At 41.2% G+C, this 14,413-nt stretch overlaps 3 protein-coding genes across 4 annotated transcripts; 2 read left to right on the top strand and 1 right to left on the bottom strand.

Moving 5' to 3' along the window:
• Positions 1-15: 15 nt before the first annotated feature.
• kpna1 (karyopherin alpha 1 (importin alpha 5)) lies at positions 16-6,858 on the top strand. The gene is made up of 14 exons (XM_023407882.2): positions 16-112; positions 677-810; positions 1,078-1,191; positions 1,319-1,418; positions 1,642-1,736; positions 1,937-2,068; positions 2,310-2,398; positions 2,520-2,619; positions 2,808-2,971; positions 3,373-3,451; positions 3,566-3,691; positions 3,777-3,904; positions 4,287-4,462; positions 4,964-6,858. The coding sequence occupies exons 2-14, from the start codon at positions 685-687 to the stop codon at positions 5,149-5,151; spliced, it is 1,617 nt and encodes a 538-aa protein (XP_023263650.1). The 5' UTR covers positions 16-112; positions 677-684; the 3' UTR covers positions 5,152-6,858.
• A 457-nt stretch (positions 6,859-7,315) lies between these two features.
• On the bottom strand, positions 7,316-10,565 carry fam162a (family with sequence similarity 162 member A). The gene is made up of 5 exons (XM_023407888.2): positions 10,404-10,565; positions 9,446-9,547; positions 8,919-9,030; positions 8,326-8,434; positions 7,316-8,146 (listed from the first exon to the last, which is right to left on the bottom strand). The coding sequence occupies exons 1-5, from the start codon at positions 10,444-10,446 to the stop codon at positions 8,009-8,011; spliced, it is 504 nt and encodes a 167-aa protein (XP_023263656.1). The 5' UTR covers positions 10,447-10,565; the 3' UTR covers positions 7,316-8,008.
• Positions 10,566-11,143: 578 nt separating this feature from the next.
• mix23 (mitochondrial matrix import factor 23) lies at positions 11,144-13,772 on the top strand. Of its 2 annotated transcripts, none has more exons than XM_023407890.2 (5): positions 11,144-11,298; positions 12,189-12,314; positions 12,403-12,549; positions 13,203-13,262; positions 13,349-13,772. In XM_023407890.2, the coding sequence occupies exons 1-5, from the start codon at positions 11,248-11,250 to the stop codon at positions 13,397-13,399; spliced, it is 435 nt and encodes a 144-aa protein (XP_023263658.1). In that variant the 5' UTR covers positions 11,144-11,247; the 3' UTR covers positions 13,400-13,772. The 2 variants fall into 2 exon arrangements, with proteins under 2 accessions (XP_023263658.1, XP_023263659.1); XM_023407891.2 differs by having other exon boundaries at positions 11,152-11,275.
• Positions 13,773-14,413: the final 641 nt, after the last annotated feature.

The raw sequence follows: 14,413 nt of genomic DNA, 5'->3' as shown, positions 1-14,413 counted from the left end.
GGGGGGTGGTGGTGGTGGTGATTGAACATCCCGCATGCGCAGTAGCATACCGGCGACGGCTGTAAGAACGGTGGCCTAGCAAAGAAGGGGATTACAGAGCCCGATTTGACAGGTCAGATAATAATAATTACTAATATTTGGCAGTCTTTGTGTGAAAACACTTTATAATAAGACGCTAATTTAATTCTCAATGTCGACAACGTTTGGAAAACTTTGGGATGTCGCACGAGTTAACGTTAACGTTGGATTTCAGAGCTAACGTTAGCTAAATAGGCTAGCCACTTCTAGCTAGCTAGCTTTCGTTTGTAGATTGTGCTAACAACGGCTATGACATTAGCTAGCTGAGCTAAGTGTAGCCTTCCCGTGTAATTAATATTGTTCTGTGCTTTGGTGATCAGTGGATCGTAAAGGGAAGCAGCACACCGGGTCATTTGATAAAGATATGTTTGGTAGCTTATTAATTACGCAGTGTCAATACACATAAAGCTAACCAGCTAGCTAGTATCCTTAGATGCCCTCATTTGATGTACAATGTTTGTTAAGGGGAATTATCTCCTGTTTAGCTAGCTATTTAAAATACAGTTTGAATTTCGATATCAACTTAGCAGCTTTAGTAAGTGATTGTTTACAAGGCTGTCAGAGTAATATTTACATGTATATTTCTGCATCTTCCAAGGCTACACAATGAGTCAAGGTAAGGACAATGCACGACTTAAGAGCTACAAGAACAAGTCTCTCAACACAGATGAAATGAGAAGAAGGAGGGAAGAGGAAGGCCTACAGCTCCGCAAACAGAAGAAGGACGAACAGGTGAGCAAAGTGTAGACAAGTAACGTCGTCCACCTAATAGGTAGAATTGTTCTCAAACGAATCAAATAAAGTACATTGTGACCACTCTTAACAGACCTCCATCAAACATAAACAATCTTAAGGGGTCTGAGTTTGTTTCCTGTCAATGTTGCTAATGTCAGGAAGAAAACTTGATACCATGCTATTTTTTTTCTAACACTGCAGTTGTGAAGAAGAATTGTGCCAAATAAGATCAAAATAATTCATTTAAATACTACTGTATTCCAGCTGTTTAAGAGGAGGAATGTTGCCACAGTTGAGGATGATGGCCCCCTGGAGGACGATGGGATGGCCGATAGCGGCTACCTGGAGTCCCAGGCTAACAACATGGACCCACTCATGGTGAGAAGAAAAACATTGAATAAAATCATTTTTTTATATTAAAGTTTAGCATAATGTTTAAAGTCAGATGTGGCGGTATTTCATCTGTGTTTGATCAAATCTCTCTTTAATCTCCAATGCTGCACAGGGTGGGGTGATCTCTGAAGATATGACTCAAATGATCTTCTCCAGTTCGCCTGAGCAGCAGCTAATAGGCACTCAGCGCTTTAGGAAACTCCTCTCTAAAGGTAAGGGTGCTGGAGATAATTATTATTTGCCATGAGTTCTTTTCACCTCTGTTCACTAGGGCTAGATGATAATTTAATGCCTTCAACATGAGAAATTACAATTTTGAATACTTAAGTAAACATTTTCATCTATTGATATCAAGATATCAAGAGACTGTTTGATAGGAATTCACAATATGAATTATTTCCATATTGTCAACCTGTACTCGTATGTTTCACACAGAACCAAACCCACCTATTGATGAAGTCATTGCCACTCCAGGGGTAGTGGAGCGGTTTGTTGAGTTCCTGAAGAGGAGAGAAAACTGCACATTGCAGGTAAATTTCTTTAATCTGAGGGGGCATTAAGCTTCTTGCAGTTTCTTATCCTTGTTTGTAAAGTGTTCTTCCTGTCCTAATAATAAATTTCAAACACTGCATGTAGTATGTGTAATTTGACAGTTAAACCAACACAAGGTCATAAATTAATATTTATTTTAAGTTTTTTAAATTCTTATTTATTTTGAATATTGTTTTAGTTTGAGGCTGCATGGGTGTTGACCAACATTGCATCAGGTACATCCCATCAGACACGGGTGGTCATCCAGGCAGGAGCTGTGCCCATATTCATAGAGATGCTCAGCTCGGACTTTGAAGACGTACAGGAACAAGTAAGAAGTGTTCACTGAAAGTCACTAAAATGTCTCTGAGCTGTTTTTACGTAATTATGTGCCAGTGTGCATACTGCTATAAATATTCAGCCTGGCTTATTAGGTTGAATAAAACATAGTGATGATGATTTAAAACATTTTATATCATTAACATTTTGCAAGTCTGTTATCCTGAAACCTGTAATTGAATATATTGTGATATTATTTATTGTATAACCTGAATTATTGCTGTGCCCTTCAGGCAGTGTGGGCCTTGGGAAACATAGCAGGAGATAGCACAGAATGCAGAGACTTTGTCATAGACTGCAACATTCTGCCTTCCCTGGTGCAGTAAGTAGGAACTCAGTGTCACATTATCTTCCTTCAAAATCTTCTTGTTACACTTGAAAATAAAGAACACCTTTGATCCTGTGTCCTTGGTAAAACATGTTTGGCAAAACTCCTCTTGCAGGTTATTGGCCAAACAGAATCGTCTAACAATGATGAGGAACGCGGTGTGGGCGCTCTCAAACCTATGCAGAGGGAAGAACCCACCCCCAGACTTCACTAAGGTAATTTGCCAAGATAAACATATCCCCATGGCAACAGCACACCTCTCACATTTGCTAAAGTACATCATATCTCGCTTTCCAAGGTCATAAGGTGCTTATATCTAAACTGGAAAACATTTGCTCCCCCTGATGTTAACACCAAAATGAGCCTGCCCACCATGTTTTTTTGTGCCATGTTTTTCTCCCAGGTGTCCCCATGTCTCAGTGTACTGTCTTGGCTGCTGTTCGTCAACGACACAGACATCCTGGCTGACGCATGCTGGGCGCTTTCCTACCTATCTGATGGCCCCAATGACAAAATCCAGGCTGTTATTGACTCAGGAGTTTGTCGCAGGCTGGTGGAATTACTGATGTAAGGCTTTAGTTTTGTTGGAGACACGTGTAGGTTTCTCGTTTGACTGTGGAAAACAGGCACGACAAGCTGATAACACGCTAGTGCTATGTGTTTCACTCAGAGTCTCCTATGTGCACCATTTGTCACCACTACATTGGGTGTGACAGACCAGATGTGGGTGTGTTGTGAATATTCCCGGACATTATTCAGTTTTGAGTAATTCATTACCAGCTGTGGCAAACTGCAGAAGTTGTCCCAGTAGTATTTCCATGTGAAAACAACAGAAAGTGTGACTCAACAGTTATTGCTAACATCTGGAAACTGGAGGGCAAATATTTTTTTTTTTTTTATGTCAATAGTTTCAAACTTATATAAAGAAGATCAGAGCAATCTGACACTATGAATCTGCTTTGTTCCAGGCATTCTGATTATAAGGTGGTATCCCCTGCATTGCGAGCTGTTGGGAACATAGTGACTGGAGATGATCTGCAGACACAGGTAAAAGCAACATGTTGACACAAATGAAGTTATACTACTTATGCAAAAAGTAACCGGATACTGACAAGTGAATATTTCTAACTCTGATTGTAATTTGCGTTTGTTATTCTGTAGGTGATCCTGAACTGCTCGGCGCTGCAGTCCCTACATCACCTCCTGAGCAGCCCCAAGGAGTCAATCAAGAAGGAAGCCTGCTGGACTATCTCCAACATCACTGCAGGAAACCGAGCACAAATACAGGTCTGTGTGCTGTGCCTCAGGCTAACCGGGCGTGTGTTGACTTGCGGACTTGAGTATTGTAATCACTCTTTTTCCCTCTTTGTAGATGGTGATAGATGCCGGTCTGCTGCCTCCTCTCATCACTATCCTGCAAGTAGCAGAGTTTCGCACAAGGAAGGAGGCAGCATGGGCCATTACCAATGCCACCTCGGGGGGCTCTGCAGAGCAAATCAGGTAAGAATACTGATGCATTTTAACAAACCTGTACAGTATATGCAGCCTCTGTTGCCAGCAGCTAATGTACAGTATGTCCCTAATATTATGAGAGTTCTGAAACCTTCATTTGGAATTAATTCATACAGGTGTACCACTTAATATCAAGAAAGATTATGGGTTTGTTAAGTTTGTATTTTAAGACTGGCTGATTGCAAAATGGTAAAAGGAAATGAGCTGTTGTTATTAATCAGAATGTTTTTCATCTTGTAACATAGGAGGTTGTCATAGACATTCCTTCAGCTGGTGTAATGACTGTGGTGTAGTTTAATCGCTGCAGGATGTGTGGATTCCTTATCATGTTTGATGAGTGCTGAGTTCATGTGTGTGCCGCCCCCTGCAGGCACTTAGTGGAGCTGGGCTGCATAAAACCATTGTGTGACCTGCTCACACTTATGGACTCCAAAATAGTTCAGGTGGCTCTAAACGGCCTAGAGAACATCTTGCGACTGGGAGAACTGGAGGCCAAGAGAGGAGGAGGAATCAACCCCTACTGTGCACTCATCGAAGAGGCCTACGGTTGGTGTTTATATGTTCAATTAACAATTTTAATTAGAACGTGCAAACTGTGAGGTTTTATAAAAAATAGAAAATAGAAAAAATCAGCAAATTGAAAAAGGTGAAGGTGACCAGAGAATGGTTGACAGTCTTAGGGTTGCAATGAAGGATTATTTTCATTATGGACTAATCTATTATTGCTTTCATTAACTAATAATTGTGTTGTTAATAAAACTGGCAGAAAATTGTGAAAAATACCTCTATGTCCAATCCGAAGTCAGTCATTTCATTATCATACATGACAAAGAAAAGTAGCAAAATCATCACATTTGAGAAGCTGTAACAAGATATATTACACATTTTTGCTTGAAAATGATAACTAACAAAATAGTTGCCAATTAATTAGCTAATTGTTGCACTGCTAGGCAGATTTGGTTGATAAATTACTTAAACAATTGATGATTTCAATAGTTGCAAATGAATTATTTGTCAGTTGATTAATATTTCCTCTCTTTTTCTCAGGCCTGGACAAGCTGGAGTTCCTGCAGGGTCACGAGAACCAGGAAATCTACCAGAAAGCCTTCGACCTGATCGAACGCTACTTCAACACTGAAGACGAGGACCCGTCTCTGGCTCCGGCCGTCGACCTGCAGCAGCAGCAGTTCCTCTTCCAGCAGTGCGAGGCCCCGATGGAGGGCTTCCAGCTATAATGCTGAATCCTCCCTCTCCCCCTGTGCTCCACCTTCATCCTCACCTCTGCTCATTTCTCTCGCTCTCTGCCCACTGCCATGATCAAGGGCGACGACGACGACCCTCGGCGATTGATTTTAATCATTATCATGATTATGAAAAATGTAACATTACAGGAGCACGTGTGTGTGCGCGTACGTCCAACGTGGGTCAAGTTCCGCAGTCTTGTCAGCCAGTTCGTGAAGGTTTCACTCATCATTCTGTCTTGCGCTGAGCTCACCTCTGCGCCTAATTCCTCAGCACCTGGAGCCCTACTACCTGCTCAGGCCCCAGCATCTCCTACTAGCAGATTTTCCCGTAACACCACCCTCGTCTTACTTTTTTGGAATTCCTCCTCAGATCATCCCAAATGAAAAGCACTTCTCCGTGTTCCCGTAGGATTGGCGATCCCTATCTCTGAGTCAGTGGGAGTTTCAGGACTGCACTGCTTGTCTGATTGAAGCATTAATGACTCGCAAGACAGACAACCATGGACGTGATTTTACCCCCCTCCCACACACGCACACACACACACACAGAGAAGAATGATCCAACCTAAACACTGGACTGACCATGAGACGTTGACCACATATTTAAATGTGGTCACTGGACTGAATTGCCCACAGCGGGGCCACGTGGCCAGTCCCAAACCTCGGACTCAACTGACCTCTACAAAACGCACTTAAACGACTCAAAAAAAAAAAAAAAAAAAAGGGGGTGAATTACCTCCTCTCCGGCCATTGGATAAGTGACCACAGATGGACAAATTAGGAACCTGACTGTGTCGCTGAGGGGTGGAGCTTGTTGGTTACAGACCAGGCTGCTTGCGATCCCTCCTGGATTCTCATATCATGCATTCCTCTATCCAGTAATGGGACTTTTCCTCCTGCACAGGCTCCATCCTGAAGAGTTTAGACTGCCTCCTGCCTCTGGTGTGATGTGAATAACCCCATGGAACCATGGGATTTGGAGTCTTCCCTCGCACTGAGACAATTGGACAGACTTGGACAAGACAAAACAGACTATTTAACCCTGGATTCTGTCCAGCAGCAGACCAGCGGGAATTTTTATTATCTTTACCATACTTTCATTTCATTTGCAGCACTTTAGTTCAGGACTGATGCCTCATTGAGAGTATACCATAGTTTTTACATTAACTATTTAATTGGTTGATGACACGGCTCTTCCCTCCTCAGGAAGCGAGGTGTTGAGGTGTGATCTGTATCCTCAGTCCCTTTCTGGTGTAACAAGGATTACAATGTACTTCACTGTTTACCCTTCCTACAGAGGGACTCAAGCAGATTGTGGACTGAAACTGTTAGCACACTAATCAGTAGATCATACTGCCTCAGCAAAGCTACAAGAACAAGAAGTAAATCAAACCCTCTTTGGAAAATTGGCTGTTTAGGTTAGCATCTGTCATGTTGCTGATGGTGCCATAATCCTTATTCTACAGAAAATCCTTCCAGATAATTTCAACGAAAATCCAGATTAAAACTTGAAAATACTGGTGATCATCTTAGTTAGCTAAACTGAATGTTTGTTTACTAAGTCCTCTTTACATTGCTTACTTTTTGTCGAAATCTCTGCAAGAGATGACCAGCTCTACATGTACATTACTGTTTGTTGTATTGTTTGTGCAACTGTCCTGTTATGCCATTTGCATAAAAGCCGTTTCATGAACCATACTTTAAGTGAATCTGTTTCACTATAATTAGGACTCAGAATGAGGATCCGTTTATTGACATGGAAGGTAGTACTTTAACCTTCTGTGTAAGGCGGCAACCAATTATTTTTATTGTAGATGTCATAATATACTGACAAATCCATGACTAAGAAAAACAGCAAATGAAGGTGGAACAGTTTCATTTTCTGCTTAAAAAAATGATCCTTTGATTTACAAAAAATTCTGATTGTCATTAATTAATTGACTTAATATTTCAGCTCATTAACTGGGACAAGGGGAATCCCAGCACCCCGTCTACTACACTACATTATATAGTGAAAGGAAAATGTATTGTCAGTATTTACTGAGGAAATACTAGTGTAACAATAGTAATAACTTCAGTTCTACTGAGACCATAAACTGTGGAATTAGTTTATAGGAACCAGAATTAGATCAGCTCATTAAAATCAGGCAGAAAATCTCAAGAAACATCATTTTATTAAACTGAATTCCTTTGGTGCTCACTATATACAAACATGTATGTGACAAACCTAATCACATGATTCTGACAGGACAGACCGTTGTACAGATGGATCTTACGCCTGAGCCACTTCTTGATGTTCGCTTTAGACAACTTAAGACCATTTCAAACCTTTGGAGGTCTGAAGTGTCTTCACAAGGCGGATAAAAACAAAGACTGTTGCCTCTGAGGCAAATTTAAGAGCAGGAACATCTAAGGCATTAACGGAGAGCTTGAGAGGTTTATTAGAAACATTGACAGAGTACTTCAATCCCAACTGGTTGATCTGTGCAACTGATTTGTTTGAAAAACATTTTAAAACCTGCATTTTCCATTCTCCTCTAATATAACAAGTTTCCACCACATTAGCGGCGTTTCCCCAAAAACAGTTGCCAGTTTTTAACCTCAATACAAATCACACACTGGGTTTCAAAGTGATGAAATGAAAAAAAAAGTCCATAATTGTGTGCTCTGCTGGTTGAAAAAGTACAACTAAGTATCAATTGCTCTGATACCTTTTTGCTGCTCTGCTTCTCCAGAGGAACGGGAGTGGAGAGCTTTGACGCTGTGATACATACGGTAAGGAGGGGGACACTACTGGCCCAGTATTTGGGGAAAATGACATGGCTGTGCAGAGATGAGCCGTCCCTCGTCACTGAGCCTTCTGAGACAGAGCGGCGGCAGCAGCAGCAGCAGCAGCAGCAGCTTCCCCCTCCTTTTGTAGTTCCTGCCTCCACTTAGCTTTCTTCTCCATGTTTAACGCTGTCAAGGACTCGTGCCTGCTTGCAGCCTGCGAAAACAGGACAGAACACAGGTGATGCTATTTATGTCACCTGAAATACATAAACAGCAGCAACCTTTTAGGTTTTTTAAGATTTAGATTCACACAGTTGTGAACCATTCAACTAACTTGAACTCTTTGAAATCAGATACCGGACACGGCGCACTCGTGTATCGTCACCTACTCACCCTCTTGCCCAGGATCACCGTCACCAGACAGGCTCCAATTGTGACCGCCATCATCACATAGCAGGCTTTCACTCTGACTTTGTTTCTGGCAGCATCAAGCATCTCGAACCTGCGGCACAGGCAGGTGTATGAAAAGTACTTTCAAGAATAGTCTTTTCAACACACATCAGAAAACAATGTAGAACATCACAGCACAAAAGGGATGTTTATGTTCCTTGTTTCAGCTGCAATAATTAATCTGAGTTACAATTCAGTCGTCTGACACTTGTCCACACAATGACTCAAAACAGGCAAGTGTTTTTATGATACGGAGCCTTGCCTCATTGTGTGTACGTGAGGTGGGAGGTCTGCAGTTTGTATGCGTGACAATCAAGTCTTTTATCAAAGCAGCACATCAGATATTATCTCCACCCTTATGTCAGTAATTACCTTCCCCGCAAACAAACCCCATGTTTGAACTGGAGCAGTCTCACCACCGCTCATCCAGTTAGTAAGCTCCGTTTTTTGTGATGCAGCTTAACTAAATCACACACCGGGTCAATCAGATTCAAGTGCAGTGGGAGGTCTGGTATAAACAGGAAGAGGCTACTTACGAAACAAAGTCTGGTATCTGGTCTGGGGTCTTAAAACGTCCCGACCAGACCAAAAACTTCTTGTCCATCTCCGAGGGTCTGGAGCCTGGGATTCTGAACGCAGGGCGAGCTGCTGTATGACAGAACAAAGCACGCATTCAAAAAGGACAAATAAACAGAGCAGAAGTCCACAAATCCAAATTGTGATTAAAAAAACAGTGAATGGAGAGAAGTTCAGTATCACAGGCCCCACTCATTAGATCCAAAACCCTTGACTGTGACCCCACTTCCTGTGTTCCTCCTTGGGACTTGGAGAATGCTCACGCACTTTGCTATGACGACAACAAGCGACCACTGATGTAAATATCTATTTAAATATATGTGCTAGTGCTTAAATCTTATGTAGTCGTTTCCACACCAGATTGATTTGAGCTATCGGTTTTCCTATGAAAGCTTTTATCGGTGATTTCCAAGTTTATGAGACTTGAGATCAAGAGCAGGATGAGTGGTTGTAAATTTCTGTGGTTGAATTGGATCCAAAGCTCTACCTTCTGCTGGGGCTGCAGGCAGAGACTCTGCTTTGACCTCCTGCGGTTTATTGCACATCCCTCTGTGGCTCCATGTTTCAGCGGCCTGCCTGCACCTCTGACCTGTTGGGGTATGTAAGCAAACAAAAAAAAAAAATGTGCTGAACGGCTGAAAATAACTGATTTTCATTACTTGGATCAATGTGCAGATTCTTTTCATGCAATGATTTCATCAGAGCTCAAGAAGACAGCATTAATCTGCTTGTTTTAGTCAGTGTATTCAGTTTACAATGACAGCAAACAGAGGAAAGCGTCAAACTCTCACATTAAAGCTGCTGAAATCCTAGAATCAATTAACCAGTTTTGAAATTTAATTGATTATCAGAGTTTTTGCCACTTATTCTCAGCTGATCAACACATCATTGCAACTCTGATGTGCCGGATCTGAAGAGAATCTTTACCCTTAATTTGGGCTGCAAATAGTTATTATTTCCATTGTCAGTTAGTATGCTAATTACTTTCCATACATAAACCCAACAGCAACCAGTTTTACATTGATAAATCCAGTAAGTAGTCACAATATAACCCGTATCCTAGGAGCTGCTCACTTTCATGATAACATGGAGGCGTGTAATGTCAATAACAATGAAATATCGTGCAATGAAACAACAAAAAGTGTTTCAGTAAGACGTTTTTATGGGATGACTAAAAAAATGTCACAATACAGGAACTGTAATCATCCTTAAATCTATCAATACGGATGTGGAGTCACGTACCATTCACAGCCACATAATCAAACATCATTTAACTGAATCGTGGTGTAACAATGAGAAAACAGGTGATAATATGTTGGATAATTAGCTACAACTGCAGTCGGTAATTTAACAATCAACTTAACTACAAATACAAAGTGGAAGAAGAGTCAGTCCGACCCAGTTATTAAGCGAAAAACAACCCAACAATTCAACGTGATACGAACCTAAAACGTTGCCAATGGAAAAGCGAGACCTGACGAAATTCATGTTTTTGATAAAATTAATAAAATTCAATGAGTGAATCAGGCCATGCGTCGTAGAATACGGTCCAAACACGTATAGCCCACCATCAGCTGCTGAAAGTCAACTATCTGCCCAACAGGACCCAGTCACATAATCATAGGAGCCGGATCCATGCGCCTGATCAAAAATGGCACCGCGTTTATGTTAAAGTCTGTTTCCGCGGCTGGCGTTGCAGCACAGGTTGCAGCTGGTTATGGTTATGCATCACAAAGATGAATGATTATTGTTTATTTTCTTTAAGTTTGTCTTTAGATAAGTCCATGTTAAAACAATAATCAGGTGCTGAAGTTAAGTAAAGACGGTAAAACAATACACTCATTAACATTTTGTACAGCCTTATTACTGCAAGATTTAAAGGTCTCTAAGTGCTGCTCATTTTAAAAAATAAAAACATTCATGAATGAACCGTACTTATAATTATGTATAATAGCAATGCCAAAATAGTAAAGGTGCAGTTTCAGGATGTGGCGCAGTGCAAATACATCCACGGAGGAGAGGCACCGCTGTTTCTCTCACTGGTTAGGTGACCAGACTTTGACCCACGCATTTCACCACAACTTATGTAACTAACTGTAAAAAGGGCCGTTTGTTTAAATACAGACATTACATTTTTTTTTCGAGGTACGTTAAACTGAGATAAACCCATTAACATCACGAGTAAATTCGGTAAATACGTTATAATGTAAGTATATATTCAGCTTTCATTCAGGCATCTTCGCGAACAGTCACCTGGCGTCGCGTCTGCAGAGGACCCCGCAGTCCACTATGGCGGCGCCCGGTGGAACTTTAAACTGTGAGGACTTTTCAATGTTTCAGGTAATTTTAACGAAGCGTTAATTGATCTGTGCAAACGTGTCACGGAATGGAATCGATCCGAGTCGTTGCTCCTCGGAGGTTCCGGTGCCGTGTTGTTTATTTTCCGTGTAGTCCAGTGAATGAGTGACCCTCCTGAGCACTAATGCTCATTGTGGGATCTGGATCAGGAGACTGAACTGGCTACATGTGGTTTAATAACAGTAGTAAGAAAATAACAAATCCCCTGCGGTTGTAAACTGGTCTTCAGACAGTTTTATCTAATGGCATATTGTTATTACTAAAAGTGATAAATACTGCACAATATCAACTCTTTAGGCTTCCAGAAATCCTTCAAATCAGACAATTTAAGAACAGAAATATCAGCTACTCACAGTTTTTTTATTATGATGAGTCACACGTGTTGGTCCACAAGCCAAAAAGCTTTAGAACCACTGCTTTCTCTACAGAAACCTGAATTTGCATTGTCAGTGAAAAACATTAGTTATAAGCTGGGCACTAGCATTAATACAAGACTAAACTATGCTGCCTGTTCGTTTAAGTGTCAGTTGTTGTCTATACACAAGCAGCCATAGAATCTGCTCAAATAGAATTGCCTGAAATCTGCGACTCTTGTGAATGTTTTAATTTTCCAGTGAGTTCTTGGTCCTGTCACGTGTCTCCACCCAGTTGGATGTTTCTGTAATATCTTCAAAGGGAGATATTTCAGCTGAGTCCCTAATCAGATACACAAACCACCTCAGCTTGCTCCTTTTATATGTGAGGGAGCAGCAGCAGCTTTACACTGAGCTCCGCACCTCATCTTTAAGAGTGAGGCCAGCCGTGCCTTCAAAGGATGATTTCAGTTAACTGAAGCTGCCGGCTGTCTCTGTGTCCCTCTGTGCGTTTCTCAGGAGGTGCTGAAGGTGATGCGAACCATAGATGACCGCATCGTCCATGCCTTGAACACCACCGTGCCCACAGTCTCCTTCTCAGGCAAAGTGGATGCCACAAAAACATGCAAACAACTCTACGAATCTGTGAGTGTGACTGTCATGGCTGAAATCGTTTTTTGTTTGGGCTGTGTACGTTACTTGCAAATTATTTTCTCCTCCTTGCTCCTCACAGATGATGGAGGCCCATCTGAGCAGAGACAAAGCTATCAAGGCCTGTATAGCCCAAACATCTGAGGTGGTCGGACAACTGCGCGAGGAAAGAGCAAAAGACGGGGAAAACCTGGCAGTCAACAAGCAACTCAGAAAGGAGCAGACCAAAGTAAATCCTGTTTTTGAATATTAGAAAGCCCTGAACCCCTTAAAGCTGTTAGATGTGAGCAGTACTGTTAAGTAGGTCCATCTGCAGCTGGAAGATTCACTGAAAGATTTTCCCCATCCAGAGGGAATAAGGCTCCGTTCACTCAAATCACATAAACAAAATATTCTCACCCATCTGAGGGGATACTTAAGTTTTATGTGGCCAAATTCTAAGATGTCCACTCCCTCGCTCCTACTGCTACATGTGAATATGAGGGCAAAATAGCCCTGATGATGTCATAGTGATGTCATCAGGGTTGTTTAAGAGAGGGCTCAGAGACACATACTATTTTGATAGAAAGCTGGTGTGACATATAAGAGGCAAGGGGGAATCTAATGGAAAACGCTATTGAGCATTATGGGAATCGTAGGATCTAGTGTTTATTGGAATCTGGCTGATATTTGAGACTAAAAGTCACAATATTTCAGCCTCTGCTGCTTCAATTTTAACATTTTATTTCATGTTTATCAAACAACTTTATGAAAGTGCAATACAAAATCACTGAAGTACACTGTTTTAAAGTTTATAAATAATATAATCAGTTATCTTACTTTAAGTGAAAATAATACATCGAGATATGCAACTTTTTTTTTTCTTCTCTTCCTCGTCTCCAGTTAAAGCTCATGCAGTCAGAGCTGAATGTTGAAGAAGTTGTCAATGATAGAAGTCTGAAGGTATGCTCACTCTTCGTCCGTTAAAACCCTCATAAATGATCTGCCATTATCTGATACGTTACTTATTCCTGATCTCCTTTCTTCAGGTTTTCAGTGAAAGGTGCAGAATCCACTACATGCCTCCCAAGGTGAAGTGAAGCTCTGTCTGGCGAGATGAGCCGCTTCGCTTGAGGTTCAAACCCAGACTGCAGCTGTGACTGTGACCCGCTGCTGAGTCGTGACCGCAGGCTGTTCACCATCCAGACCTCTCTGACCTCTTCTCCGACTTCTATTCCACCGTGATTATGTATTGCATTACCACCGCTGTAAAACAGTCATCTGTATTCTTCTTTGATGAGAAACATTGTACAAAATCAGTTTTTTAAAAAGACAGTGAAATGTTTTCAAGTGACACAAGTTGTCCGAGTGATTCAGTTGTTTTTTTACATCCAAAAAAATGAGTGATACAGTTTAATCTGGGCTGTCTTAAATTCTTGTGCAAATCAATACAGATTTTTGGGAAGAATGTCACTCTGCCAGTCACTTGGTTTGTGCGGCACCACTTTGGTCCAGACAGAAATATCTCAACAACTGTTGGATGGATTAACACGCCATTTTGTCCACCTCGTGTCCATCTCAGGATGAATTGTAAGAACTCAAATCCTTAATTTACCACCTAGAAGCAACATCAGGTCATTTTTTTTATTATTCATGACCAGATACTATCAAAACTGAAGATATTTCCATCAGCCTCAGATAAACATTATACCTGCTAAACATGTTTAAATGCTATTGTGAGCATGTTAACATGCTAGGGTTAGCATTTAGGTCAAAGCAGCCTTACCAAAGTAGTCTTACAGAGCTAATTTGTTTTGGCTTAATTCAGGAAAGTTGTCAGACAGGACTGTAGTCGGTGTCAGTTAATTTCCTCATTTCGTTGGAATCTGTATCCTCACTTATTGTGTAATGTCTCAAGTATGTGTTAAATCTTATTCCTTGTTAAGGGCACCTTTTCGAAGGAACCAGGCAATAAGGAAGCGTTTTTCTGGTTTGTGTAATCCAAACCTGCAACATGGGGAAGTTTAATAACACTTAAGATAAGTTTGTGTAAATACAGGTGTTTGATGGGTGGATTGATTTACCAGGAGACTGTGGGATTAATTTAACCACAC

Source organism: Seriola lalandi, unplaced genomic scaffold (assembly GCF_002814215.2).
Source record: "Seriola lalandi dorsalis isolate HSWRI2012SDOR001 ecotype SW California unplaced genomic scaffold, Sedor1 jcf7180002054351, whole genome shotgun sequence".
NCBI classification, from domain to species: Eukaryota; Metazoa; Chordata; class Actinopteri; order Carangiformes; family Carangidae; genus Seriola; species Seriola lalandi.
Note: the sequence above shows the minus strand (reverse complement) of the source record. Positions and strands in the feature narration are given on the sequence as shown.